Here is a 27,426-nt window from a genome sequence, read left to right on the forward strand (position 1 = left end):
TCACATTTATACAATACTGCCCTCCCCTCCAAAAAAATTGTCCTGGATCCTAAGTGGTGCAGCATTGTTTTTTGTATTTTTCCCCCCCAAAAAGTCAGTGTGATCACTATACATATAGCGAGAAATTGCATGGTTGTCAACTTGCATTTGGCATGACTCATCAGTTAAATTGCATTAAGTACTATTGCAGGTCCCTCAAAATGTCGTAAACAGTACGTACATGTAGGTGGCCAAGCTCATAATTTCACCATCCTTGGCAAAATTCAATCTTCAGCTCTCACCAATGTTGCTAATAGCCACTAGGTGTCCGCCCACACTTGTTTTATATACAAAGTGTGGACATGGTTTTGTTCTCCTGTGGTTAAGGTAAATGTTCCTTTTTCTCCCACTAGGATAACTCCTTCGAGCTGGATTTTTGATGATAATTTCCTGGACTGTTCCTCTTCATTTTGCCACGGGTAACCTTGACCCCAAAATGCCGCTGAAACTGTTTTTCAAAGAGGGGAAAACATTGGGTGGATGTGTGCAAGTCCACACAACACATCGTACCCTGCATTACGTTGGCTTCTTTTGTGCAGAGGTCCACACTATGTATGATATGCCTGTACGTACGTACATGTGTTATGACCATATCTTTTGTTGCCTAAATTGCTTGTTTGACAGTTGCATCTTGTCACAAATCACTGGATGAGCTCAACTGTGAACCTGTTAATGTCATTATGCCCACACTCTACATGTACATGTAAATGATCACACATTGTACTGTAAAATGGTCTAATTTACTGGACTTGATCCAAAACCTTGTCACAAATTTTCTTCAGCACTACGTGTACTATTACAACACTATTCTTATCATGGCGGGCCTAGAAAGGTGTTCTCGCTCACATCGGGCAGACATCTTGACACACATTCTTGGAAAATCGAACGTGCCATTCTCGGTAAACATCCGCTGATGAGACAAGCACCGGAAATGTATGCCAGAAATGTTAACAAGTTTGGAAACAATTCCCACCGACTGTGCCCAAAGCACGCGGCAGGCACACATGAGAGAGGGAGAAACATAAACCCTTGGATGGAATGAATTAAAACTTGACAGATATACTGTACCGTATTCATAACGGATGTCTCTGATCAAGAACAGGTTTACAAGCTAACGGCAAGCTTAAAGAACAGGTCATGAGATGACCGACTTGGGGGGGGAGGCCCTACAAAAATGCACTCCGGGTGAGCGTTTTTGATACGCCAGTGCTTGAATGTTCTTAAAGATAAATTTTAGAGGAAGATGGAAAAAAAAACAGAAAAAGTATTTTCTATGGTCTAAAAAAAAACCCAAATATGGGTCCTAAAGTCGGATACGAGGGAAGAATACTAAAAAAATATTTTCCAAAAGAAAAAAGAAGTATCCCTTACCACTAGCACTAGCCGCCAAGAAAGCTCTCAAAATTGAAATCGCGGACTTTGCCGTCTGTTGGACAGTGGAGCAAAAGAAATGTTTTCTTTTTATTACATTTATATCGGTAACTTGTTAATTGGTTGACAAATTCGAGACTTCGCTTCTTTGTTAGTGTCCTGAATCCGAAAGGTCGGTGTATCCAAGTACCAATTTAAAACTCTATAGTGAATGTAATTAGTGTTGCTTTAAACCCTTACCACTCTGTTTGCAAATGCCATGCCCGGGATTCCTATCACTTCATCAAGAACCAATTCAATGAACACATGCCCAGTTCCATAAGGGATTGTTCAATTTTTTTTCCTCATTCTTAATTATTAGCATACACACCATACATGTACATGTGCACTAAGGTACAAGGGGTTTATAGAAAACTTTGTACTTGTATAAACACTTTTCAAACATATTAAATATGATAATGATATGCGGCAAAGAAATCATCCCTTTTTGTCATTTTTCTGCTTGTATATTTTAGGAAGGAGGAAGGTTGTCCAACAGTAAAGGCACAGTGCCTTATAAATACACTTGTAGATATGATGGAAAAAAACATAGATGGTCCCAAATCCATGGCTGTTGGCCCAGTCGGAGATTTCAGAGCCTTAATAAGAGATTGTCTCCCAGGGGAAAATTGTACAGAGTTTGTACTGTGCAGTGAAGAGTTTATGATGCCTGGGAAAATAATAAATCCTAGTTAATATATAATTATTATAAGGCATATGGGTTGGCACTGGTAAATTTATGAGCAGATGTTTGTATGCTTGGGCATAAAGCAAAATTCTGACAATATTTCACATATTTAGGTGTTTGCAAATTTGGTATATGTACACATGTACATGTACAACCAACTGATGAGCTCACGACTTTAAAGTGTACACAAAATCTCTCACTGGATATACATGCATGCAGGGCTTTATTTAATGCTGAGCAGATGCTGGCTTTGAACACGAAATCCTCTCCATTAAGAGGAAAGAACTATTTGTTGAGCGACAAGCCAGCTTCAGAAAAAAGTTTAAAAAGAAAAAGGAAACCAATAGCCTTGAAGCAATTTATGCAACCAATTCATCAGATCTTGACAGCTATCCAATCGAATCGCTGGGCCACCAATTTGTTGTAATTGGCACCTGTTCCACAGTGTAGCGTGCAAATACGATAGGAGCCATTCCATGAGGAAACAATTTTGGCCAGCTCCAGGCCTTTCACTTGTGCGGTTGCCATGGTTTCCGTGAGAGAGATTGTCCTGGTGTCAGGGATGGTTTGAAAAGGGGCAATTCTGAATATGTACATGTATATATGTATTACATGTACACGCACAAACATGTAAGCTGTCGTTGTGAGTTTTTTTTTTCAATTTTTTCACTTTTCAACCTCCTGAACATACATGTATGCAGCATCTGATTGTGCGTGCATATGTATATTGTACGTGTACTTGATTTTGTGTTTACTAGGGCTTTGCCGACCAATCAATTATTGATTATATCATTAAGATATTTATATCCATAATTGAATATTCAAAGGTCAATGGAAGGAAATAAAAAAGGGTCAGAATTCAATCATCGTCAAGCAAACTTGGACTTCTCAATTCTGATTGGTCAATCCATGGCAACAAACAATAATGTATTGCACGGTCCACATCGAACCCCGCATAACGTGGCCTCATGGTATACAGGACAGATCTAGGGACGTACTACGTTATTCCTTGTTCCATTGTGTTCAATGTGATTAGTAGCATTACATGTATGTGGTTATAAATTGCATTCAAAATACATATTTCATAGCATTACGAGTAACCTTTATTGCATGTTTGCACTGTAGCTGACACATGGCACATTTTCCTACAAATAAGACCCCCCCCAAAATCACTCGTCGAGTTCTGCATTTTGACCTTTTGTGATGCTTGATCTCATGGGCATGAAGAAACTAAAATCACCCATTAGGATGCAATTTTGGACTCCCTACCTTCCTTAACTGGATGAGCTTCCCGGTAACTTGTACATGTACAATTGTATACATGTGCATTTGAAAAACCACCATAAAAACATGCTCCCATGGTTATATATAACGGGTTTGCCCTTACCCAACGTATATTAATAAACACTGTATGCTCAGTGCTTGTCCGAGAGCTTGCGAAAAAAACCTCACAAGCTTACTCGGGTGGGACTCGAACCCACGACCTCCTGCTTACTAGTGCAGATGTCTTAACCACTCGACCGACGTTGGGTAAGGGCAAACCCGTTATATATAATTAACATCTCCCCAACGCAAAAAAATACATCTTGAAAATGCTCCCATGGATCGATGCAATATATTTATCTCTTGTGGGGCTTTGGCATTTGTAACCATATGTTCAAATAATCCATCGAATGAAAGGTCGAGTATTCAATTATTTGTGCTGTTGACTCAACCTTATTTCTTGTACACATCCAAGTACTTGCAGCTATTCACAAGCAGAGATGGCTTGTACCATGCAAACAGCTCATTGAAATTGCACATAGAAGAGGGAGACTGCTACTAATCTGACAAGTCCTGCTGCAGAAGACTTGGCCAGGGCCAATTTCACGGTGCTGCTTAATTAAGCAAAAAAATTGTTTAAGCGTGAAAACCTTGCTTGACAAATCAGGTTACCAGCCAAAACTTCTAGTGAGATATATAGTTTTGGAATGGTATTTACCAGTCTTTTGGTTAGCATGACAATCACATAGAATTTGAGCTGGTAACCTTTGTTTATCAAGCAAGGATTTTTTTTTCATGCTTAAGCAAATTCGGTGCTTATCCAGCTCTGTAAAATTGGCGCCTGAAAACTGCATACTGCCTTTACTAGCAATTGCTTCCTCTGAAATAAACTTGATAAGACAGGTTAAAACTTTAAAGGACTAAGGGAGATCCTCGGAATGTACATGTGTACACCATGCTTTGTCAACAATTTAATTGTACACAAAAAAGAGATAATTTAGTGGTTGCAAATAACTGATTTTGCAACTTGTCTATTTGTACACATGTATAGATTGGAACAACACAGTACAGTGAAATTAAACCCCCCCCCGAAAAAAACAAAAATAAAACGAAGTACCAGTTGGGCCCAATAAAAATGAACAAACTTATATTTTGCAACCAAAATGACAAGCTCATCATGTACATGTACATACCCCATATAGAAAAAGAAATCAGTCCATTTTCTTAACAATGATTAGAAATTTTAATTGCTTCTCTTGCAATAAACTAGTGCTTCCTGAAGGTCAAAGAATGGCCTTAATTGCTAGAAAACAAAGCCATGCTCCACTTGGAGCCCTCCCGAAGCCCAGCTCACAATGATGGCAACGTCTTTTATCGACCTCGTTTCTGCATTTAGACACACATAGGAAAATAACTCCTATCCATTATTCCATTTGCAGTGAAGTCCTCATGTACATGCAGAGAGGAAGAAACGTCATGCATCCTTGAGCCGTCCATGCTGCCAGTGGCGATAGAAGCATTTTGTCTATTCACTCCGCATCGTTGATTACAAGAGTGAGGAAGATATATAAAAAAAAAGCCAGACAGCAGTTCTGCCTCATCCCATTGCTCCCAGTGTCTCTTCATCCTAGACCCTCCCCCTACGGAGTCAAGAAGAGAACCGACCTCTCTCCTTCTCTCGCTTGACAGACAGCCACCGGCGTGGCCGGCCATCTTGTAAAGCTGGCTGGAAGTTACAGGGTGAGTATATCGCATGCTACTGCACGTACATGTACAAATGAAATGTGTGTAACATCCACTGTTGAGAGTGTGATGATGTGAATAGTATTGCTCAGGCTGTGAAGTTTATTTTTCAGATCTGTTCAATTTTTCTGCCAAAATTTGCATGTTGTCCTGAGATGTACGGTACAGTGTACATGTTACAATGCCTGTAGTGAAGCGATTCTATCCATTTTCAGTACACTTTAAGCACACACACACTGCCCATACATGTACCTGCAAATTTGTCAAAGCCTGACCCTTTGGCATTTCCATTTGTCAGCATTGGCGGAGAGGACAAGACTTGATCCGACATGCACATTAGTGTATTAAAATTCCCACTACACAGCTCATTTGTTTGAAATGTACCAACATGTGCATGTACATGTGTCACTGGGTCACACCAGTGAAGCTGGGTAGCCAGAGCCCTGAAATGAGACACATGAATCAGTTGGATTTCTCACGTCAGTGCTGTATTTTTATCTTTTTTACATAGTCTGCATTGGCCGTCCATCTTTTGTCACGTATCCTGTTATTCATCATATCTGACATGCAAGGCTTGACTTTCCATCTGTGGTACACCAGTGAACAAAAACATTGGGGTACACAGATCTGACAATTTTCAAACAAAGTGGGTTCAGTTTACATGTACATGTACCTCTACTTGGAAATTTCCCCTCTGTTTTGGCCAACCATCTTGCGAATCCACTTTTCCGAAAGGTGTATTGTAGGAAGTTGAGAAATACATTTACTGCACAGGGGTTCGTACATGTGTACACGTTTATGTATGGGGCAGCACTGCTTCGGTTGTTGTCAACATGTTCATGGCCTTTAAATCCTCTCTCTCAAATTGTCACGAGTCCTTATCAAGAAATGGCAACTGAGCATACCTTTTAGAAAACAAAAACAACAAAACCAAAGGAAAAAAAAAGGAAACCAAACCAAATAGCATTTGGATCATTCTGTAAATTCAGGGTCCAAAAGTGTGACATTCTTGCATGGATTATCCCTGTTATGCCCGACTTGTGTAATTTGACATGGAAATATTACTGAAATTGATTTCAAACTATTTCTATTTCTTTGGCAAATAATTTGCATCAATTCATCATTCTTGGAAATAAGAGAATGCGTTCTGAACTTACAACATCATATGTCAGATGTGACAGGGACACCAAAAAATTGGGCCTCTAATTTATAGAAAAACCCATGTATTTAAAAACGGAGTGAAAGACTTTGTGTCGCCCATGATTGAGTCGGTTCATGTATTTGATTGAATCCATTGGTCAATCAGTGCACCTGCAGTGGCGGAACAGTGATTGTTTCTGATTTAAGGCAATTACTAAATTCGTTAAGGACCGAACCAGCTTCCGCTGATCAGAACAGTGCACTGTACGTGTTGCAGACTATATTTGAAATGTATTTGCCCGTGTTGACATGGAGCGTGGGCGGATTCTAGCAGGTACTCTGGGCGGTAATGATTTGCCTGCTAAATGCTAATGGATTTCAGAGGACTTGAGGGAGGGGTTGGGGTGGCGGTAGGGGATTATGGATCTCTTGTAAAAGACCAGGTGATTCAATTATAAAGCAATAATATTCAGGCAGGGTAAAAAAAGGGTATTTTCTCATCCCGTTGTTTTTATGAAAGAGGTGGCTTTTAAACTTATTTTTAACCATGTCGAAGAATTTTCCCAGATGAATTTCTTGACTCTTTTGCTTCGCCGTGTTGAATAGGTTGTAAAAATAAATGCATATATTTACATGTATACATGTAGCTATATGTACCACGTAAAGATAAAAACGAGATGTACAGTTGTACATGTACCTACACCTGCACACTAAGGGGGGATGTTTACACGTTTAAACGAAAAAAAGTTCCAAATTCATATTTCAACAGATGTACTGAAACGTTAAAACAGAACCACCCCTTTTGGAGATTTGACGTTTCAATACGGGCGTTTCACAATAGTGCGCCTTCTAGAGTTTGCAACACGTTGGCCAATCACAGTGCGAGAAATTTGTCGACCCAATGCGCATTTGAAAAGGGTCGACAAATTTCGCGCGTTGTGATTGGCCACCGCGTTGCAAACTCTTGAAGGCGCACTTTTGTGAATCGCCCATATTGAAACAGTTTGGCATTCATTTTTACTGTAAAGGATGCTTGTAAAATGTAATCTGATTTTCACACCACTTTACTTCTCGGTCACATCAAAGAAATACCATGAATTAACATTGTATACAATTTGTTGTGTTTAAAGTTTCAATGCCATGGTTAAACATTTAAACTGTACTAGTATGTAAAAGTTTTCTGAATGTTTTGTAAATGAAACATAAAGCCCTACCCATACTCTACACCTACCCCGGTACATACATGTACATGTAATATACTGGCACATAAAAAAAGACATACTGTACATGTACACTGTACATCTTCATAAATCATAAAACCCTAAAAGCCCTGACCACTTCAACTGTGGCATGATGCAGGATTGATATTTGGCAAGGTTAAAAAACAGCATGACAAGGCCATAGAATACCTGTTTTTGCCTCATTATTCCCAACACAGTGATACATGTACTAGCATCACCATGGCAACGACTGATAGGGGATGGATGTTGTGACATTAAACCTGTTGTAAGTGTTGGCAGATATTCCCTTGATGTTTTGCCTACAACTGTGCCTGGATTGGATCATATACTGTACATTGTACATGTACACGATGTACTTATCTTGGCAAATGAGGAGAGGAATTTAAGTCAGTGCTTGCCTACAAGGTGTTGCCAATTGCTCTGAACGTAGAGTACTTTTGGCCTCAAATGAGAGATGAGTTTGCAATTGGGTCGATGCACTGCCTTCGCTCAGGAGCTCAGGTCAATGCAAAATAGTGTTGACATTGACCAATCTCCTTGAGTGGAAGCTGCAGATTGGTCACGATACTTAACCTGCTTGTCGAGAATCACATAAAATAAAAATTGATGAGGACCGTCCGTCCCTTGTGACACTGATGTGGAAGGGGAGGGGGGTCTGGTACCCGTAGCTGTACTTGCAGGGTGTTTGTTAAGTGTAAACTGAGATAATTGGCATTCACTGTGGCCTGGCGGCTTGTAATTTCATCTTGAATTGTTGGCAGGTCTGCCTTGCGAGGTGCGACACATGTGCATGTATGACTCTTATTCGTTCAGTGGCCATCATTCATTTTGTAATACCATCCACTGCTTGGTTCAGTACACAGTATGATATATCCAATTCTGAGGCCCATCTACTGGTGCATGTAGATGTTAAAGGAGATATACATATAGATGTAGAATAGGACTTTTATGACCTGAATAATAAAAACAGTGTTTATGTAGTGCCTTTAACTATGTAACTGAGATCAAAGCACTTTCCATTATTATTACCCCTGCTCACTGGGCCCATGATACATTTTAAATACCATCTCAGCTTCCTGGGGAGTATATAGCTTGATGCTGCCATTTTGGCACAACGCAGCTGCATGTAAATCAACCACAACCAACCCGCTCTGCCCTCACAGGTTAGCCAATTACTCCTGGGTGGAGAGAGGCAATGAGTGACAATGTGCCTTGCCCAAGGGCACGCACACCATGACCCCAGGCTGGATTCGAACCCGCAGCCTACGGCTTTACCCGCCGACTACGAATCCAATACTCTTAACCACAAGGCCACGGCTCGCCACGTGCAGGAAAGATTTCTTGCAAAGTTGCTGTGACTTTCCATTTCCTCTGAAGCAGGAATCAAAGGGGGGAGGAGTTCAACCTTTTTGTTTTATGCTAATGAAAATTTCTTCATTTGTGAGCCAAAGCGTGATGTCATTGAAGGAAGAAAAGTTGTGCCTCCGTACATGTGGTGCTGTGTACAGGTACATGTACTTTTCTACATTTTCTTTGAGCATGTTGTACTTTTTGATTTATTTATAGGTAATTCCAGAAAGTAGGGGTCTGTGTTTTTTATGTCTCTTTCTGACATATGATTTTGTAAGTTCAGAACACATTTTCTAATTCCAAGAGTGATGAATTAATGCAAATTACCTGCCAAACAAATAGTAACAGTTTGAAACCAATTCCACTGATATTTCCATGTCAAATAACAAAGGTTAGATGTATATTAACAGGGACACAAAAATATCTCACTTTTGGACCTCTAATTTCTGGAATTGACCTTATGCATCCTGTTAGGCAGCTTGTTGAGACAAAAAAATTGGCCAATATTTTTTCAAAACTTTGTTGGCGCTGGTTCCAGTAAGTAATTTTGAAGGCAATTTTTTTTTCTCAAGCACTTTCAACAAGGAGTGCCTTGTGGGACAAATGCAACTAGTGCTCTCCAAAAAAAGGTAGTGAAAGGTTTTTCTTAAAATGGAAAAAACTTCCAGCTTCTTGTGACCCCTAAATGAAAATCACCTGCATCTGTCCCTGAACTGTCAGGATCAGTAGTAAGCATTATCAATTACCAGAAACCAGTTCCACAAAACTCCTGGTCTTGCAATCATCTCAGCAAAATAGCCCCAGCGCTAAGATTGATCTTACTGGTAGCTAAGACGTGTTCCTAGATGATTCTGCCTAACCTCATCTTAAGCAAGATGCATCAATATTACCAAGGTGATGGGTTTTTTTCCCGGTTTTTTTTTTTGTTTTTTTGAACGTCTGATGACATATTTGTCGAAAACGAATGTGCAAAGCTGAATTTTTTGCATAAGGGATCCCGCACAGGTTCCAGGTACCGGTACTGACACAGTGGGAATTGAGAACGTGCAAGTGAAAACAGGTCTGTTATGTGTACAGGCAGGTGATTGTGTAAAATTTTGGGTGAAGGCCAAGTTTTATAAGGTGTTGCGTAAGCCTGGTGCAGATTTACTTGACAGATAGGATGGGGTTAACGGGTGTGCAGAGAACAGGTGAAAGTGTAATACCCACACAGTACATGTGTACAGTACGTACAATACCACCTTGACGTTGTGGGTAAACTGCATGGGCTTTGTGGGGGGGGCTCACTACACACTATAGGTTAGCCGGGGTTGCTGTACAATTGCTTGACTTTTGATGTCTGAGCCAAGATTCAGCCAGCAGTAATCTGTCTTACTCCTCCGTTAATTAATGAGGTAAGGAGACAATTGGTGGTTGCTAGTCATACTGGGAAGGGCCAGATGTATTGGCATTTATAGAAAATTTCAGGTCCAAGCAGTGCAATGATTATTTCTAGGGAAAGCTAGATGTACATGTACTTTGGTTGGTGAACAGAAGCCTTCTGGAAGGGGACGACCTGTGCATTTGACAGTCTGAGAATAGTGATGCTGGTCAGTTCAAAATTGTGCCAGAATGTTCCGTTTCCAAGTATTACAGGAACATACATGTACATGCAGTGAAAATTCACTGTGAACTTGCCAATATTGCTGCATGTGCACATGTACATGTTGTATATGGCGTACACATAAGTGCACATTTAATGGTAATTGATACAATATTCATTCTGCATGTAAGCTCCAATGTCTTTGTATTGTAACCAGTGATAACACCCAAGCTTTTCTTGTGTCAAATCTCAGCTTTACAGCCAACCCATATCGCTGCTCGAGCAGGAAGGCAAAGCGAATTTGATTTCGCTAATATTGGTATCGAAATTTGCTAGGGTTGTAAAGTGTTTAAGTTTGTGAATTTGCAGCAAGAACGCTTGATATGACTTTGTAGTTTTGTATTCGTGTTTGCTTTCATGCCAAGTATGAAACGGCCTTTAGTATTGTGCGCGTTCCACTTGCTTGTTGAAAAAGCATCCTTGGGATGCTGTACATGTACCCGTACGTGTACCGGTAGGTCACATGTACAGATCACATGCTTGTGCATATGTAATGAACTATGCTTTTGAACAAAATAACCCCATTTACATGTGGTGGAATGTATGTTACATGTACGTGCATATTGTCAAAAACGTGCCAAAAAATTCTGCACCAAATTGAAATGTTCTCATTTTCTTATTTCTGTACAGGCCACTCTTGGAATGGCATACATGTACATTTGAAGCTCCCAGCGCAAAACATGCAGTACTTGAATATTCTCTTGATTTTGTTCACATTGAAAGCCACACTTCTGAGGAGGTCATACTATAAAAAAAGGGGTTCAATTTTGTGGGGATGACAAGGGGGTTGTGTCCAAAACCAACATAAATGTTTGCACCGATATCTTAAATTCAAAGCAATTTAATTTGTTGCTATTTTGCAAATTGTATTATGCCTCAGTTTATGCATTGTAGGCCTACCTGGAAGTTTATACATCGCACTTCAATGCACATACAGGTTTTTCGTTTTTCGGGAGATTTTTTTCATGTATCGCAGTTGGTGAGAGTTTATGATTGTAATGTGAAAATGTGTCACATTATTTAGTTCCCGAGGGTTTACTGTTTTGTTACTTCCTGTGAATTACGTGGGAACACCTTGGGCATGCATCAGTAGGCTTGTTGTGCACATCACAAAGAAAAATAATGTACATTCTCAGACTGTCATCTATTGGTTGTCAATGAGCCACAATGGTGCTGCTTTTACCTGAAAAACTGTGGGCAAGGCTATTTTACTGACAGCCCCCCTGGGGAGCCAATTGTGTACCCTTCCAATCTCTGGTCATGCCTGGAGATGGTCACCATGGCAACCGTCATCCCATTAGAGGCGTGAAGAGTGACAGTTGAAATTGGCATGTTTACACGGGTTGTTTGTTAAGGATATGCCTTCAGAGGTTCTAACAAAAGGGGAGTAAAATCCTCCGGGAATTAATTTTATTCTTATCCAAATATTCCATCGAAATTGTTTCATTAAATAACGAGGCGCAACTTTTGGGGGGTCTGCTTGCTACTTCCTTTCCTTTCCTTCCAAAACTGTGTAAAAAGCACCAAAATGTAGCCTTCACCCCAAGAAAGGTCGTAAAAGTTTACATTGAAAAAAGTCCCCGGTTTTTCGCCCCCCCCAAAAAAAATTGGTTTTCGATCTGCGTTAGTAATAAACAAGTTATTCATAATTTGTAAATCAATTTGTTGGCAGTGTCTGTCGGCCTCATGTCTCAATTGCCTGCATCTGGATGCGCACGGCTGGTAATTTCCACTTGGTGCACACTGTTAAGCAGGCCTTTTCTGCTCTAAATAATTGAATTCCAATTTTGGAGCCGGCCGACCATGCCTGGGTACAAATTCTAACGGAGCACTGCGAGAGTGACAAATGATCACCGCAAGACAATGATCCTTGGAAAAAGTTAATTTTCAAATTCCTTTCAGCTGCTAAAATGAGAAAGGCAGCCAGTTGAATATGCATAGGATTCATGTACATGTATGTGCACACCACATAACACAATCGGCCCATTCCCAACGCATATATACCAGTACTATATCAAATGTACATGTAATATTCTGAAGGTAACATCACTCCTGGAATGCTTTTAACCAGGATCTGGGGAATGCAGATTCCCCTCAAAACGTTTTGCGATGTCGCTGCAGGCAATTTATTTTCTCATGCTGAACATTGAGGAGTTTTCAGTAACTCTTTGTAGTCAGTTTAACACAAATTTGGTGAAAATCATATATACCGCTCTCACGCAGCGCCCATATTTTGTCACGACAGGGCAGCCAAAAATGTATACTTTACCCACTGCCGTGCTTGTGACCTTGTAACGTACATACATGTTACAACAAAACCGTATTTTTTTAACAAGCCAAAACTGCCTTTTCAAATGTGTTTTTGCCAGTCCGCAGGACAGGTAGTAAAACTGGCTAGATAAATAATTTTGTCACATATACTGTATGCACTTGTGAAGCTCAATCATTTTCCTTGTGATGTCTTCGTGAAGCTCAATCTTGTACAGGGACTGGTAGGCAGACTTGGTCAGTCCACTTGGCAATCACTGGCAGTCTGCGTGATGGCAACCAGATGTTCTGTGATTTCCCTTTTCATCCCAGTTTCTGTGGTGCGGTACTACTAGTAGATGTAATAAACAGAAACCCCAGTGCACATCCAACCGCCGAAAATAGTGCAGATGCAACAGAGAGAGAGAGAGAAAAAAAAAAAGCCTGCCTGTGTTTCCTCATTATTATAATTTCATTCGCTTTGCTGGGAATGTGGTTTCCTGTCCCAGTGCACGCTTGGGATGACAGCGGTTGAACGGACATGTGACATCAATCGTAGACTAGCGGGCAGATGGCAAATGCTGATGCCGTCGGCCAGTAGCAGAGGACACCAAGCAGTAGAAGCCATTGCTTGGACTCGGTTTTTCAGCCCAACGTAGAAAAAAACCCTCGTTACAGGGATCGGACATCACATTGTCTGGGGCGCTGTAATCGAAGACGTATACTCTTGTCCACGGATTTATCTCTGGCATCATGAATCGGAGCCCGAAGGTATGCAGTGCAGATACGATTACTGTATAGTGATGTTGCCAGCAAGCGTGTAATACATGTAAAACAAAAAAAAAATCCCTGTATTTTATTTCATCTTGTGAAATGTACTTATAGAGGAGGGTGTGAACTTAAGCATTTTTCGTCCCATGCATGTACTTTAGCTGAATTTGTTCATGTATGCATACATGAACATGTACGTACAGTTGTAATTTTGTATTTAACTGTATGTACATGGGCAATGCCATTACGAAGAGGTCCAAATTACAAAAATGGAAATTTAAGCAATCTTCAGGATTTCTTTATCACAACGTCACAAATGTGGTATCAGGTGAAGAAGATCTCTTTGGTCCAGTGGCTTTTAAACACTCATGACTCTGGAGCGAGAGGTTTGGGGTTCAAATCCTTTCTTTAAATAATGTTTTCATGCTTAATATGAAAAAAAATTGTCATTAGAATATTTGAAGTCATATTTTTAACCACCAAAACTAAGACCGCCTCGTTGATCCGATTGCTAATGCTCCTGACTTGGCAGCCAGAGGTTCAGGCTTTGAATAATGAATCACTGAATAATGTTTTACACTTAAAGAGAGCAACAAGATCTTTCATTTGAATGGTGTGCCAGGTACATGTAAATGGTCTTTGGTTTTTAAAAACCTGTTAGGGGGCTAAACCATGGAATTTGGTATCCATTTTGGTACCTTCTTTTAACGTCTCTTAAACAAAGCACAGTATACATTTCATCATTGTTGCTCACACAGTAAATAGAGGGCCTGCGTGAAGCGCCCTCCCAGGGGACCTGTTTTGTTATTCAGATTTAATGACAATGAATTCACAAAAGGTTTACAAGAGCCTATCCTAGTTGAGGAAGAAAGAATTAAATGCCGTCTAACGTGGGGGGTCATACGCAGGGGGTACATGGGTGTTGTACACTTGTACATGTACATCTTGGAATTGTTTATCTTGATGTTATAGGAAATCATCCTTACACATGTTGATATCATGAGAGACAAAGAGCAGTATGTCATTGCTTCAAATGGACCCATCCTTAGTTCATGTGTACTGTCATTGTACCATTCCCGCGTTGCCGGCACAGTGCTCATGAATATCAAACAAGGCTGAAAATACACAGCTCCACGTCGGCAATTAATTTTCAGTCTATTGGCTTTATTCTGCATCATGTTTGCCCAAGTGGTAATGACAGCACTATTAAAGTACTTGAGTGCCGACAACTCATTCCCACGCAGCTATAAGTTCAGTGTGATGTGCATGTTTGTGGAACAGATTGAAAGTGATGGCACAGGATTGCGTTTGCTCTTTTACGACACAAGTATAAAAACAAATCGTTAGTGGTTGCTATCTGATGGAAGTCATGACATTTAAACCATCTGTGGTACATAGATTACTCCAGTTATTTGCTTAAATTCTAAGAAAAAAACTGGTTTTCACTGCCTTACCTGTGTATTTTAGGAATGTTGACTATTTGAATTCAGAAGACTTTGGGGTTATCTGTCTATACATACATGTACATTGTCTCCAAATGGTTAATATCAGTTCAGAAATTTAGCTGTACTTCTTGGAGCATTTGGCTGGAAATAGTATTGCCGCGCTGCAGGAAAAGGTAGAGTACATATTTGGCTGAAATGTGCATTTAGTAGCAAAAATTTTGCCATTTTGTGAAGTCTGCCAACTTGTAATATCCTGAGTACTTACACTTTATAGACGCAAACTTGTACAGTCTACAAAAATGTTCAAGAGCATTCAAGAATTGACCGACTTTCCCTGACCCATTCATGTCCATGTAAGGCCTACATGTAGGTTTAGATCAAAGGTTTGCTTCAACATTTATCATTCGCATCTTCAAAATTACATGATGTTGAAAGTTCCAGAACGGAGCTTAATTTTACACAGATTTGGGGGGGTCATTTTGCAGTGTAAAGTGCAGTTTGGCTGAAGAACCTGTGGTCAAACCTGTACATATGTTTAACTCACTATGATGAGTCATGCAGATATCTATAGCGTGATGCATGTTTAACATGAGCCAAGAGAATCCTGTAAAAAGGCCCTCACTTGACCATGGCATGGCAGCAGAGGAAGCTTTGGATCTTCAAACAGCTGCCACTGTGTTATGCTGCCCTCTCTTGGTGGCAGTGATCTGGGGATGAGTTTAGAAAACCCTGGGCCATTTTCCAAACCAGGTCTCTCTCTCCGACTGGGGCTCAGTGCCCTATAGGTCTTTTTAACATCTAGACCTGTCTGGAGAGTCTGTCTCTGTTTGTGGGTGTGAGTTCCATTTTAAAATTGTCCTTAGAGAAATGAGACCTTGATGCAGTGCCCAGTTGAGTTCTGAATTAGAGCATTTTGTCAGTGGTGTGCCAGGGGGGGAGGCTTGGAGACATTAATTTTTTTTAAAAGGATTTGAAAAGGCCATCATTCTAGACACAGCACTGCCGCCTTTATTTGGAAGGGGTTGGGAATTTTTTTTTATGAATGAAAAAAATGGACACTCATTAGTAGAATATAAAAAGCCATTTTGCCCTCCCTGGACATGCTGCTGTTTCTCATCCAAGTTTCTGAATGTGGCTGTAGAAATTCCCTTCTTTTAAGACGGTGGATTTTTCCAAGTTGTTAACTGGTTCGTCTCCACTGTTTGATGATATTTTTGTGTCTCATGACTGTGGCCGTGCCTGCAGGCACACGCATGTAGCTCTACACGATGTGTATTTTGAACAAATGAACAATCTATAGGCCTACATGTACAATACGGATTTAAAAGGAAAATCTCAGTGGGGAAAAACAGTGGCTTCCCAGGCAGGAGGAATCAGGCTGGGACCAGGAACGATTCAAATGTGTCTTTGTACGTGGCGTACCTACGCACAGTGGTACATTTATATTATATGTAACATCGCTGATCAAGAATTCCGCATATACAAGTATATAGGATCGTTTTTCAGCAAAATGACAGATACAGTCAGTTGCCGAAAAAAGAAACAGAAATCTTGACCAGTTAAATTTTCGGATATCTTGTAAAGTTTTGTGTTTTCTATGCCTCACTGAAAACATCAGAGCAAAGTTCATGGCATGTGGTTAACACCTCCAACATTTGCAATAAACAAAATTATTTCATTAGCGTATGCCAATAAACAGCTACAAATAGATGAGTGACCTGCAGAATGATGATGTGTGAATGGGAATTCCGTCGTGCCAAACTATAGCCACATATGGAGCCACGGCACACAAACAGGACTGAGCTCAGTTGTTCTGCCGTGCATTTAATAAACCCCCCAGTTTCCACTTGACTGAGAGTAGCTCCTGAATTAGACCCCTGAAAGCTTGGTAGCCCTTGCAATATTTCAGCTGCTAAGTAAGAGCTCTTACATCCAGGAAGCCACCGGGATATTTCAGTTATTGCATTGTGCTTGGGCATAGTAAGCCCATTCCCCCCCCAAAAAAAAACCTGATAGCGCATTAATTATTCGGAAAGTGTGAAATTTGAAGTAAAGGAAGAAAAAAGATGTGTCTGTTTTACTTGTAGTGTCAGTGTTATGCAAAAAAGTTCTACAGACTTTTTTTTATAGATTACTTGTAGTATGGTACCTGTACCTGTGATAATGTTATTACTATTATTTGAAACATATGCCACCTGACCTCTCCTGCTGTGTTAATATTTAATCAGTTAATACTCAGGGATACTCTGAATAAGTATTTTTTTAAAAATCCCACCAATAAAAAGAAAGATTTACTACCCACATGTACTACATGTACATGTACCCTGTTTTCAGATGTGTTCCTAGCTAGCTCCATGGTACAACATGGTTCCTACTCATGTACCGGTACATGTACATGTATGTGCACCGTGTACACAGTATAGACTGCTGATTGTGGCTTCTTGGCTGGGTCAAGGACTTGAGTAGAGGGTCCGTGGCTGGGTCAAATTGACCTGGCAGCTGCACTGGGTCCTGACAGGACAACCTCACTCACACCTTGTTATGCCCCTGGGGAGGGATTTTGTTTGAAAAGCCAAGCTTCACCAGCCCCTGTGTGTTGAAGTTGGAGATGGGTATTGAAGGGGAAAGGTGGAAATTTTAAAGGGTCCGTGGAATGTATGATCTTGTTGAAATCTTGGAAGTGCACTGTTTGTGTCTTATTGCAACTTCTAAATTTCCATATCTGTGATGAACAAAATAATTTGGGCTCACCATTTTCGGAAGGGGTGTTTCTCTCTCGATTTCTGCTTACCAAACACTGAGTGATTGAACTTACACTGCGTGTATGCATGTACATTGAGCATACATGTACAGGTATGTACGTGCACATAATTCATGATTCGGTGACAGTTCTCTCCCACCAAGAAGCCACAGTATGATTGCCAGTAATGGGTCTGCTGGCAGTGGAACTTGCACGCACTGGCAGTCCATGAAAATGCATGACAAGTTTTCATGGGAATGTGCACAAGCATAGTTTTATGTACACTCTCAACACACCTAAAGTGCAAGGGAAACATGGAATAATGCAGTGTGTCAGTGTGTCCATATTCCATGAGACCGAAGGCTGCGTTGTACCATATGTGGGACACAGGTGCACTACATTATTCCGTGAGCATAGACATGATAACGCATTTGTCTTCAAGTAAACTTGGCTCGCAGCAAAGACAGAATCTGCGTGCTACCCGAAAAAAGAAATAAAATGCAATGTGTCTGATGTGCACATGTCAAACAACGTAACATGGACAAGGATGCCATGTTTACCACGGCTGAGTGAACTGCAAAACGTTTCAGTGGAACTTTGTAAACAGTCGTCAATTGAAAGGGAGGCAGGGAACGTAATTATTTTACATATTATTTACATATATCATGGAGGAAGGCTCCTTCCTCCCTGCATATACCAGAACCGTATTTACCTTGGCTTCTTTGGAATAAAAACGTTTTTCATTTCTGAAGCTGTCTACAACATGTACTCTGTGCTTCTCACTGAATATTAGAAAACAAAATCACCTATAAATAGTTTCGGTAATTTTGTTGTTGTTGATTGATCGTGCCAACTACGTGAATTGGTAGTGTAAAATACATGTACACCTGTGTGTGGAATTTGGGGACTACAATGGACTGCTTTTGTCAAGGTGTCTCATGTAGTGTCATCACGATCCCCATGCCTCTGGGAGGTACATGTACACTAGCTTTACCTCACACAGTGCTCTCAAGATAATCCCCGTGTACCTGTCAGATTTTGTTGACACCCCCCATCCCATAAAACAGGCAGTTGTTTGTTTTGTCAGGGGAGAGTAGAATTCTTCTGTCATGCTTAAAATCCCTCTATTTCCTGCTGGCTCAGGAGAGAGATTTTGTTTTGAGTCTTGACAGAAGTTTGGTCCCAGGCCACATTTCTTCCTTGTTTTGATGCTGGTCAGTCTCACGTAATGTACTTTACAGTTGTGTATGCCACCTGCTTGCATTTGTTGTACGTTTTATTGAAAGCAACAGTATCGGCGTGTATACCAAAACTTGCTCACAGTCGTTGCGGTAACTGCGTTGGCTGTTGGAAAGTGCAAAGTGTGGGCATGACCAGTGTGGTTTGCGCTGTATAGATCAGGATTGCAGTGACAGTATGGAAACTGATGAGACAGAAAATAACAATGACCAGGTAAGACAAGCAGACGAGTTATTTAATAATGCTTGATTTCTTTTCATCGTTTATGTTGGCAGTTTTATTTCTGTTATTTGGTTTACTTCGCAAGAGCCTGCACGTATCGGTCTGCCCGAGCAGAAGCTTTATTAGAAAAGCCTTGTCACTCACAATCTGGATGATGTGCTGGGATTCTTTGAACGTCCTAAGTGGGCTCTGTTATATCATGAATCCATTTTAGTTGAAGAAATGTCCGAATACTAGCTGGGTGCCTGTAGTACGGCCACGTTTCCGGAGGCCGGCTGGCTGGCTCCCAGCTGGTCGAGTCCACGTACACACATACATGTTGGCTGACTGGCTTGATATACACATGTACATGTACATGTGTTTCTGGTCAGTACATGTGAGCCGGCTGTCGTTTACGGTGATTAAATTTCATCATTTACGTACATGTTTTCCAAGTGTTCCATCTCCAAGCTCCAGTTTGGAAATCGTCTGTGCTAACATCACTGTCATAGTGAACAGTCAAAAAGGATTCCCTGATGAAATGAAACTGAGCCCCCAAAAAGTTTCATTTGTCAGTTTAACAAACTCTGTGTGCATGTACATGTACGTATGTATGGTACACCGTCCCGTGCGTACATGTACTGTACATACATGTACACGTTCAGGCTTGAAATCTCAAACAGATGCTGGCCAATTGCAAATCAGTGAATGGTGTTGACTCGGTGAATTAGAGGGTTCATGGCCGGGAATCATAAGAAGTTTGTTGGTTTTGAGTAAAACGATTGCGGTTACACCATGGATCAGTCTCTTTCTTGAGTATGTGTGGTTCTGAGAAGAACCGGGGAATAACTGGACGTTTCGAACAGTGTACTCTGTCCGTCTTCAGGACACAGAGGACATTGTTTGAAACGTCAAGTAATTCCCCGGTTCTTCTCAGAACCACACATACTCAAGAAAGAGATTGATCCCTGGTGTAACCGCAATCGTTTTACCCATATAGTTCTTTCACCATGAAAACCTTCAAGTCTTATTTGTTGGTTTTGTTTGGAGAAATGAGAAACGCTCTGAATATTTGCAGTATTTTATGCTCGTCCACCTTTTTCATATCTTTCACACTCTCCAGCTTCTGAAGGGGAAACATTGACGACATCTAGGTACATGTGCCCATGTTTCCAAAGCCCGCATTTTGTCACGTCTGGGCAGCATTGTTGACAGGAACACCACATCTTATAAAAGGACTTGCAGGCATGTCCAAAAATAGTGGCCGAGCTGTTGATTTACTGCCGTCGGGTGATATCCAGGGGAGGGGCATGGGTGAATCGTGACCAAGGTTGCATAAATGTATTAATACCCCTGGTCGTTATAAGTGAACATAAATCAAACCAACAGATAGAATGTTGTTTATGGCTGGGGCCTTAGGTACGAAGGAGAGAGCATAAGAACCAGTCGCCTCTGCTTCAATTTACCATCAACTACATATGTACATGTAGGCTGTGATTTCTTAGGATTTTCCTCCAAAATTTAGGAAAATTTCATGTTTACTCGCATATTTCAGGAGTGAATGTAGAGGGGGCACACTTATTGGTACGTATTGAGCAGAAACACCCCCTCATTGGTTGAAAAGAGCTGCATGTGTATTGGTCGGGAGTGCTCATTTTGTTGGTAGCGATGTGACCATAACACGTGAATTTCATAGTTGTTAATAAACCGGTGAAGTTCAGTTGTGACCAAAGGAGCCTCCGTTGCTAAGAAAATTGTGCCCTCTCTTGGTCCAGCTCGGGGTTCATACGGTACATGTACGAGTACACGTAGTGTGCGCCTTCCTACCTACAGGTTTTTTTTTCACCTTTTCCATTGCTTTTTTCTCAACCTCTTATTTAATAATTTAAAGAAAACAACTATTTTATGTACTAATAAACCCAGCTTGTATTTTCAGGTTCGTCTCCATTTCTGGGTTCCTCCCCCCTTTTGTAATTAGCTGGACACCCCCCCACTCCCTATTTTTGTATTAAAATGCTGATGTTAGTCATCAGAGGGTCTCTGCAATGCAAGTTTTTAAATACACATCACAAAACTGAACCTGTGTGTCTCAGTTAACCTCATTTGCAATTTTTTTCGCACTATTCTGAAGAGTATTTTGCTGCCTTTTGGTATTTATGCTAATGAGCTAATGAGGAAAAATTACTTTTTTTTTAATTTTGATGACCCAGATTTTCTTTTCTTTGCAGATTCATTGTAGTATAAATACATACCAGCAGTAAGCAAACAAAATATTTTTCTGCGGTACAATTTGCGGTTCACAGTTCGAACAGAAAAACCTGCGTGCTGAACTAGGCCTTCTCTGGATGACATCACGCAGTTGTCCAGGAAAGCATGGACAATTTTACCACTTTGAATAAGTGCACCTTCCAGTGCATTTAACCTGAAAAGGAAGCCAAATGATATTTGACCGAAGACGAGCGTATAATATAAGTTGGTGAGCAATTGCATCGGAGAAAAATTTCATTGCTGCTGCAGTGTAAATCGATTCAGTAGGCCTGCATCTGCATTGATCTCACAGCTGTTCCCTGCCGCTCTTCCGCTTCCCATCGGGATTAATCTTTAAGCCTCAATTTCACACTCTGACATTTATCCAAGCAGCTACTAACATGTACATTGTACACGTATCATGCATCTTAATATCCATCACAGATGTGCGTCCTGTAAATAATCTATATTTGCCACTACTAATATGCCCTTTTCCATTCTAATCCATTCCCTCGTAAAAAAAAAAAACAGAGTTCTTCATCCCTGGCGATGGCTGTGTCAATCCTGGGACATTTTAAACGCTACAAGGTCAGACTCGTTTAACACTTCAGCTGCATCTGCTTACTCTACAAAGCCAAATTCATCTGCTTCTAGCTCTGATGTCATTTGCATAAGAAGCACCACCTCTGTCCGTTTTTCTTTTTACCAGTCATACATGTACATGTACAGCCACTCGTGATGTATGGTGTATTTTTATAAACACGCCCACATCATTTGCATATTCATTCCAAAGCTCCCGCCATGCAACCCTTATTTGCATATGACATTTGATTTGTCCTCAAGTGCACTGGCTCCTCCCACTGCCTCCATTCGCTGGGATTTCATTGGTTGTGAAGTTACCATGGTTGAGAATGTGTATCTGACAGCCAGTACAACCTCAGTAGAAAGTGTGACTTTCTTTTGCTTTGTTCAACTGCAGTTCACACTTTGAAGACAGACTGGTGTTTAGCCGGTTTATTTTGAAGAGGTTGCCTATTGCTGAAAGATGCATGTGTCTGTTTCAAAAAGGTTACACTGTACACGTATATAATGTTTGCTATGAAGCGAAAGACTTTAAGCTGTTTGTGTACTTCTCATTAGCGCACTCATTCCATTATTAAAGATGGACAGCAAAGAAATTGCTAAAACTCAGCTGGGAGCTCCAGTTCATTGCTATCAGAGAGCATTAACCGGAAACGTGCATTGTCAGGAACATTTTGCTTTTGAGAAGTTTATTGGCTTAAAAGACTTCTGTTTGTTGTCTCGGGAAGTACTGAGAAAATGTTCGAGGAAATTCTGTAAAGAATATTTCAGAGCACTCACAGATACAAAATGGAACTGTGCTATTGGCCTCTCCACAGTTTAAAATTGACAGTTATTGAGTCCAGCTCTTGTGATGATGATGCATTTGTACACGTTCCATCGGTGGTGGTCGCAGTGTTTGGATGACTATTTTGCATGTCACATTACTCATATTTCATGGAGGCTACTGTATGCAACAGTTCTTCCACAGAAGCATCTTCTGAAATTTTATAATCTTTGAGAAATGTTTCGCTTTTCTTTCTCTCAAGTGCATGCTTTGAATCACCCGAGAAAGCGTACCACTTGCAGTCATTTAAAAGACAGTGATGTTGTTCATAAGAGATTTCCAGTTGAGAATGGATGTACACTGAACACACAGAAACAATTAAGGTTTTGACGCTTTGTCGTTCCCCATATAGAATCTGCTGGGTAGGTCATTGAACTCAAACTAATATGACTTATTCAATTTGCAGTTTGCAATACAGGCGATTCACAACAGTGCGCCACCAAGAGTTTGCAACGCGTTGGCCAATCACAACACATGAAATCAGTCAACCCAATGCGCGTTTGGAAGGGGTCGACAGATTTTGCGCGTTGTGATTGGCTAATGCGTTGCAAACTCTTGGAGGGGAACTGCTGTGAATCGCCAGCATTGGTGAAACTTCGTTCCACGCATCCGAATCATTTTGTAAAATTTGGGGTTCAAAAGTGTGACATTTTTGTGTGCCTGTCACACCTGACCTGTGTAATTTGCTGTGGGAAATATCTGCACCCATGGAAATATTAAAATTGCTTTCAAACTTTTGAAACTTATTGAGCAGGTTATTTGCATAACTCTAGAAAATTAATTAATGTGTGCTGAACGCGCATTATCAAAAATTGGACCCCAAATTTATAAAATGGCCCGTACAGACAAAATGCATAGTGTGAGGTTCAAAACTGCAGGAGTTGTGAATGGGTTTGAATGAGTTCTTTGTTGTATTAAGACATGCCTCAGCGTTTTCAGGTCATGGAACCAGACTGCACACACTAGACTGAGAAATCAACATTGTGGCTCGCATCCTGCAGAAGTCTTTACAGAACTCGTAACCCTGTTTTTCCCTGCCCTCCAGAACATCTATATGTTTGAGAATAGGCCGAGTTGTTTTAAAGCCAGCTATGCCAGAAATTGGTTCGTAGCCCGGAGAATTTTTGCTGGTTTTTTCTTGATGGTGCTAGGCGTGCTGAGTATTTGTCATCAAATCTGATTTAGGGAGGGATTGGATGAACCGTAGGAGAAGTACAAATCCAGAGGGAATGATCGGGCAGCATTGCCAAGTGTTAGACGATGAATTCAGCACCAGAAAGATGTGTACATGTGCATGGGGGTTGTGGATGCAGATGGACGTTTGACACGAAACATTCAGACCGGTTGTAGACGGTTGTGTTTAATGATTAAAAATTCGGCAGGGGGGTCGCCTGGGAATAGAAGACAGATTTATTTCTGCCATTTTTAATCAACTGTGTGGGTCCGGAGCTGTCTGAAGGATGTTTGTATGGTGCATGTATCGTCACTGTTATCATTCATATGCCAGTAGCACTAAAGCATATGCTGTTATAAAGCTAGGGTTGTGAGTGTACAGTGCACATGTGCAATGTTTGTGTTACAAAAATTTGCCAGAACTGCACAAGAATTTAAAAAGAAAACTTCTTTATTGCGCTCTTTTTATAACAATCACAACACCCGTGCTATGTTTTGTCACCGGGTTCAGGTCAAAAAAAGGGGAGAAGCTCACTGGAGAAGGTCAAGCATATTAAAGTCAAATATTTTATAGAAATCAGCCAGGATTCAAGAAACACTACCGTGGGTGCAGCCGATGACACCGCATGTGTGGCACGTGTAAATCCGCCATTTTATAATCTCCAGGTTCCAATTGCGATTATTTTGTTTCAGTTGTACAATTTGACATTGTTTCGTGCTCTCTCCATCGCGTACCCGTACACATTTGTCAATGTGTTACATATACGTGTGCAGTACCAGGTTTTGTAAAGTATTTGCAGTGCGACTGAAAGTTAACACTGTGAACATTTGGGAAGGGAAAATTTTGTGGAAAGCATTGCGGTTCTCAATCACATTTCAAATTCTCATAGCGTAAAAATGTTTTTCTGCTTCAGTGGAAAAATAAAAAATGTGAAGAAGAAGAGAAAAAAAAAGGGAGCATGGAAATATTTCCTAACTGGTGTGAAAAGGTGCGAGACTGTTTTCCCACTTGTGTGAAAATCAAAGTGTGAAAATGTTTTTCCCATCATGGGAAATTGTTCTCACATCGTGTGAAAAGAAAAGGACTTCCCAGGGAGGAGAACAAGTGTGAAAAGGAATTGTCCATTCCCGGTCAACTTTCAATTGCAATATGTCTTGTACACAAGCACATATACCCATGCATGTACATACATGTACATGTGCAACGCTCAGCTTTCTGTTCATGTTAATGGATTATGTACAATGTACATGTATGTACACTGCATACATGTATGTGTACATGTACTGTACCTGTGCAAGTTACGCATTTTATGCAAGCCCACCAGAGCCTGTTTGGCATGAGGCTGGCATGCACAGGTACCCGCCCGTACGTAGTTCCAGGCAAGTTCGTAACACCCACTTGTGTGGCATGCACTTGTTCATAATTAATGTACATAAATTTACAGCTGTGCTGCAGTGTGCAAAAATGTTCGCCGCATTTCATCAGCTCAGGCAAATTTCGCAGCAAACTTGATTGATTTTTTCTTCATATATTGCGAACTCTAGCCTCGCAAACTGGTCTCATGAATTTCCCCCCTTCTTCATTCCAGTAATTCCCTGTACTGTCTTGCCTACCCCAGTGGGTCCTGCCTTTCTCTACCTCCACCTCTTTCCCCACCAAATGTGCCTTTTTGCTTTCGGGATTCTTTACAGTTGGATTTCAAAAATGTGAATGTAAGATATTACTCCCGCGAAAAACAATACTACCCAGAACAATATGTTTTAATTTTCTAAAAATATACCAATGAACTGCCATAACCATAACACGAAGTTTGGGCACAGTTTGTGACGGCGTCCCTTGTTACATCGGTAACTTTTATTGTCCAATATTTTGACATTACAACAGATTAAGTCATTATTATTCGGCAAAGATGAAGCACACCACTACAAGAACCTAGCAAGATTTAGAACAATGTCAATTTAGAATCCACATGCAGGGAAAAAAGATGTTTATTTTCACTGATGTAACAAGGGACGCCGTCACAAACTGTGCCTGAACTTCGTGGAATGACTCTATTACAGGCTATGGCAGTTCATTGGTATATTTTTAGAAATGCCATACCCTTCGCAGCTAGTTCTTTGTAAGAAATGGCGATAACAAAACAAATTATATGTTCTCAAAAAACTTACTGTAAAGTTTGCGTGAGCTGAAATGTGTGAAAAAATCTGTGTACATTGCAGCACAAATTGAAATTACACATCCATGCCACGATCTTATAAATTTAGATTGATTTTTGCCTTCGCACCAAGATTATGAACTGACGTTTAAATTTTAAATCAACATGCACAGTGGCAGCTGATGTAATTTCCATAATTCTGATACGGTACATGTGGAAATTCCTCCGCCTAAAATTACCCCCAGAACAAACGTACAAGAAACAAAAAGGTAACAGAATTTGTTCTATACACAGCAGAAATATTAACAAAGCTGCTAGTGAAATGTAACTTAAGACAACCAGAAACAAGTTGTAATTTCGTCATTTAATAAAGAAAATCCAAACAGAAAAAAATGCCCAGGGTAGCCTAAGAAATTTCCTGTGAACTCGAGAAGACCAGTCCTGGGCAAGAGACTCTGAATTCCATTACGAGGCTGTGTAGTTGTCTATCACGCATGAGAATGATATTACCATAGATCGTTCCGTCACCAACCATGTACATGTACATAGGGTGTACAGTATGCTTACCTGCTGGCACCTTAGAAATGATGGGTTGAACATGGAAGAAGGACACCAAGCAGGACCATACAAATATGGCAGAGAAGTCAGTTCGATAGGAGGAGGGACCAAAATAAATTTTCTTATAAAACTCTTGGAGGTTAACTACTGTGATTCGCCCATATTGGTGAAATTCATTCCGCACATACGAATCATTTTGTAAAATTTGGGGTTCAAAAGCCTTTTTTGTGTCGCTGTCTCGCCTGACCTGTGTAATTTGCTGTGGGAAATATCTGCACCCGTGGAAATATTAAGATTGATTTCAAACTTTTAAAACTTGTTTACTCTTGAAAAATTAGATATGTGCTGAACGTGCGAAATCATTTCTGTCAGATGTGACAGGCACATAAAAAAAAATCAGATTATTTCATGTAACGTACGTTTGTCTTGTTGATATTATTCTGTTTTTGTTGTTTGTGTCATTTGTTTGCTTGTTTCTGTTGCTCATAATTTTGACTCACACTTAGGGTAGGATGATTTGAACATTTGGTCATTACATGTATATGGGTGTACATGTTAGTGTATTAACCCCTTCGCACCGGGAGGCGGCTAGACACGCCGTAAAAATTGAGATCCTCAGCCCGCTTTTCAGCTATTATTCTCGGCCCATGCTCGAGCGAACACGGTGAAAGAAGGCAGACCCTGGCTCTTGTATATATATGGTAATTGGTCTTTAGGTGTAGCCC

At 40.6% G+C, this 27,426-nt stretch overlaps 1 protein-coding gene across 6 annotated transcripts in view; it reads left to right on the forward strand.

Moving 5' to 3' along the window:
* Positions 1–27,426, forward strand: part of LOC110976484 (endothelin-converting enzyme homolog) — a 62,749-nt gene that overhangs the window by 3,862 nt on the left and 31,461 nt on the right. Inside the window, exons 2-3 of one of the 6 annotated variants that reach the window (XM_022229773.2) lie at positions 4,840–5,140; positions 21,938–21,994. In XM_022229773.2, the coding sequence (XP_022085465.1) occupies positions 21,956–21,994 (39 nt within the window). In that variant the 5' untranslated portion in view covers positions 4,840–5,140; positions 21,938–21,955. Of the gene's footprint in view, positions 1–4,839; positions 5,141–10,140; positions 10,269–13,264; positions 13,535–19,025; positions 19,172–21,937; positions 21,995–27,426 lie in introns of those variants that run through there. The other 5 variants (XM_022229772.2, XM_022229776.2, XM_022229777.2 and 2 more) reach the window with 5 other exon arrangements.

This window comes from Acanthaster planci, linkage group LG16 (genome assembly GCF_054643075.1).
Source record: "Acanthaster planci isolate LZ-2023a linkage group LG16, COTS_SCS, whole genome shotgun sequence".
Taxonomy (NCBI): domain Eukaryota; kingdom Metazoa; phylum Echinodermata; class Asteroidea; order Valvatida; family Acanthasteridae; genus Acanthaster; species Acanthaster planci.